The sequence below is a fragment of the Aphidius gifuensis genome, linkage group LG6 (genome assembly GCF_014905175.1).
Source record: "Aphidius gifuensis isolate YNYX2018 linkage group LG6, ASM1490517v1, whole genome shotgun sequence".
NCBI lineage: Eukaryota > Metazoa > Arthropoda > Insecta > Hymenoptera > Braconidae > Aphidius > Aphidius gifuensis.
The window spans coordinates 12,364,951-12,368,678 of NC_057793.1; the positions used below are offsets into that span (position 1 = coordinate 12,364,951).

General features: G+C 31.2%; 1 protein-coding gene across 1 annotated transcript; it reads right to left on the bottom strand.

The window, feature by feature from the left end:
- Positions 1–1,176: 1,176 nt before the first annotated feature.
- On the bottom strand, positions 1,177–3,197 carry LOC122859495. Its single transcript, XM_044163110.1, has 3 exons — positions 2,100–3,197; positions 1,899–2,003; positions 1,177–1,804 (listed from the first exon to the last, which is right to left on the bottom strand). Exons 1-3 carry the CDS (start codon positions 2,698–2,700, stop codon positions 1,269–1,271), a joined length of 1,242 nt encoding a protein of 413 aa, XP_044019045.1. The 5' UTR covers positions 2,701–3,197; the 3' UTR covers positions 1,177–1,268.
- Positions 3,198–3,728: the final 531 nt, after the last annotated feature.

A 3,728-nucleotide genomic window follows, 5' to 3' on the forward strand; every position in this document is an offset into this window, starting at 1 on the left:
TCATGGACCATCGACTTAATATACTTATACCCGATAAGCTCACTCGCGTTTTTTAAAAATTGAGGTGAGTCTCCCGAGTCTCTTGATACATACTCATAAATATAATCAAATTTCTGCTAAACTGACCTACACTATTAGAAAGAAAATGCAAAATTTAACATATTACCGGTCTACAGTTAATTTTTGTGTCAATTACAAAATTTGCATTGGCAATTAATAAATAGAATATTTGGCAATAGTTTATTTGATTATTTTTTTAGAAGTTTATTCTACAGTTATTTCAATTTTTTTTCATATATGAGCCCATGTAATATACGCACCTTTATATTTTAAAATATCTTTTCCTGAGTCATATTTGAAAAGCACAAGTGTCAATTTATCGACAAGGTAGATATTGAAATTTTTCCCCTAACCATGTTAAACGAGCATCGAGTTTTTTTATAAATCATATCCAACTTGAATCAACGGAAATTGTATAAATACTTCCTAAACTAACGACGAAATAAAGAAGCTTGACGAAATAAAGAAACACTCCTCCTAAATAATTTGCCTGAATTTCTGCGAGTTGTTTTTCTTATGTTTATTCTTCGAAATTAGTAGAGTAAAAATGAGCCCCCTTTAGTAGTGGGAAAATTAAAAATTTTATTTTTCATCAGAAAGCATGGATGTTATGTGAGGAATAACTATGACTATTCAAACATATTATCTACAAATCAAAAGTCCTTAACTTTAGTTTAATTATGTGATTATTTTCCGCAAAGCTATGTCACTTGAAAAATGATTCTTATAACTTAATTAATTTTAATATTATTTTCTCAAGATTTTTAGATTATACTCCAAAGATATTTTACCAAGCGTTACTAAATGTTAAAATTTTTTCTACCGACATTTATCATTTGATAGAGTAGGTAGCTGAAAAACCCTGTTCCAACTGTGAAAGTTCGATAAAAGCAGTCAGCTTTTACTAACCTTATAAAGATGGCGTAAGCAGCCACATTTAATAGTATGAAGAAAATTAGAGTTAGTAATAAAATAAATTCAGAAGACATAAATAATAAATAATATTCAATATAATAAATACATAATTTATGATAATATAGTAATAGAATACAAGTATAAATAAACGAAATATGATATTTCACATAAATATAATGATTAAATTAGGCAGGTGTTTTCTCCAATTTTAGACAAAGCTAATCCGGCGAAGTTTTTTCTGCAACTATAGAATCTGTTTTATTCGGTATTTAACCAGCAGCGTCGTAATTTTTCTACTCAATGGCATAAAGTTGTTTTGAATCGGCAATAGAATTATTATGCTCAGATTTGTTCAAGTTAAATTTTCTACCCATCCGTTTACCAGTTTCATGAACCTCGCCAACATAGTTTGAGTTGATATTTGACAGCAATTCTTGGTTGCTGTTCGATTTTTCATCGATAAGTGGATAAGTATTAATGACAGAAATATTATCATTAATTCCTGAGTAAGAATTTAAAAGATTCGAATTTTGATCATTCGATGCATTCATTGATAAACGATTGTCAAAACTCCGTCCCCAACCACTGCTAGGTGGTCCATAACTGTTGCTTGGAGGTGCAGCAGGACTGTAATTATAGCCGCCACCACCTCCACCGCTGCTGTGTCCTCCACCACCACTGCCACCACCACCTCCACTTGACCAACCTCCACCACCTCCACCACCACTGTTTTTCTTCATCAATAACTGCATCATTAGCATTACTTTCATCATCATCATTGTCGCGCCTGACATCAACATTGACTTCATGCCCATAAGTCCCATCATTCCTGCAGAAACCAACATTAACCAACCGTAAAAATTGTTTAAATTATAATTTTAAAATAAAAGAATCAAGGAATAATTAAATTGAATATAAATTACCCATCATTTTCATTTTAGCACATGCCATTGCCATCATCATCATTTGTTTGCACTTGCCACCACCCTTTCCTCCTTTTCCTCCTCCACCACCTTTTCCTCCCCGACCTGAATGAAATTGAGAAAAATTAAAGATGAAATAACATCAATGTATCATTAATAAGATTTGTAGACGAAATAATTTTTAATTATCTTTCTCTTTACCTTCAACAACATCTCTATCATCAAATGTCAAGTCAATCTGATTTTGCTCTTGCTTTTCGTTTGTTTTTGGTAAATAAATTCTCAATGCAAAACTATCAAAAAAACTATCAATACTACGATCAATATTGTTAATTGATTCGAGTGATCGTTCATCATAGGTTCTCTTTATTAAGGGACGAATTTTAACAAGCTTAATATTACCACCCAGCAGTATTTTTTTATTGAGCCTTCCAATTGTATCAATGTAACGTGCCATTCTGTCAGTTATGCAGGCGATTGAAAAATTCATCACACAGCGTCCAAGATCCTTTGCCGGAAAATCTGGGAATCGTTCATCCTCTTGAGTGTTTGACTCATTAAGAATAGAAACTACTCGGATATTAACCCTCACACCATTTGTTGAATAGTCGAAAATTTTCCTTTCTTTTTCGACACTATTGTTGAGTTTTCCGTAATCATGTGAATAAACACTTTGAACATTTTGCAATGAATTTTCAGAAACTATTGCTGCTTTCGTATCAATCGATAACATCACTAACGTGGTTATAAAAATACATAGAATTGGTTGATTTCCGATCATGAAAAACTTCTTGAGAAACATTATACCTACTGGTACCTAAGCAACTGAACTTACTATCAAAGACTGTCTTCAGCTTCAGAAACAGTGATGGAGTTTATATACAACAAGATTCATGTCAATCGCGGTAACCATAATTTTTTCATTTTAATCATCACGATTGTCATCATTTTTCAAGTGCATTACCATCCTTAGTTATGATAATAAGTAGTTATATCTTAACAATATAACTTACTATAAACAATATACAGTATACCTTCATTTGGTTTTTAATGGTGGTAACTAACTGTTTCCCGAGCCTCGCTACCTACTCGCTTCAATTCAACATTAATTTTGTGATAAAATTTTTTATTTCATGTTTGATGTTAGTAGCTGTTATATAGCTCGTTAGTACTTCTGAAAACAAATATTGATTGAAACACACCATTTTTTTTAGCGTAAAAATATTACATAGAAATTATTGGCAAAAAAGTCAAGTTATCCATAATTACTAATTGAGTGCTTCTCCTGCAACTCTGTTTCTCAACGTATAAAAAGAAAAAAGATTTTAATAACAACAAAATAATTTGTTTAGACTTTTACAATCAAATTATGATTTTATTTAAAACTATAAAATTGTAAGCCAATGACGACAACAATTTTTGTTTTATATTTTATGGCATTTGAAAACTCAGTAGGTACCAGATGACTGTGCATGGAACATCTGAATAGTGATTTGAAATTAAAATTTTTGTTTCTGGATAAAATACTTTATAAATAAAATTTCATCACAGTTTGTTTACAGTATATATCTATTGAACCAAGCAAATATATCAAGAGAACAAATTCAAAACGACTTACTCAATAATTTCGTATCAAGTTACTAAGCATTGTATGAAAAAGAACATATGGCACCTAATCTCCATCAGCTACTTCATATACCGCAAACGGTATCAAAGTTTAGGCCACTCTTCATGACAAGTTGTTTTCCATACGAGAATGCAAATGAGGTCTTGAAAAAATTAGTTAAAGGCACGAAATATGCTGGGATACAAACCTGTGAAGGAGTATCT

What these genes read in the sequence shown, in the direction of transcription:
- LOC122859495 (XM_044163110.1), bottom strand. Translation starts at nt 2,700, where the DNA reads ATGTTTCTCAAGAAGTTTTTCATGATCGGAAATCAACCAATTCTATGT. An exon ending in TGATAGAGATGTTGTTGAAG is followed by an intron (nt 2,004 to 2,099) that starts GTAAAGAGAAAG and finishes AATTTCATTCAG; the next exon opens with GTCGGGGAGGAAAAGGTGGT. An exon ending in TGCTAAAATGAAAATGATGG is followed by an intron (nt 1,805 to 1,898) that starts GTAATTTATATT and finishes TGGTTTCTGCAG; the next exon opens with GAATGATGGGACTTATGGGC.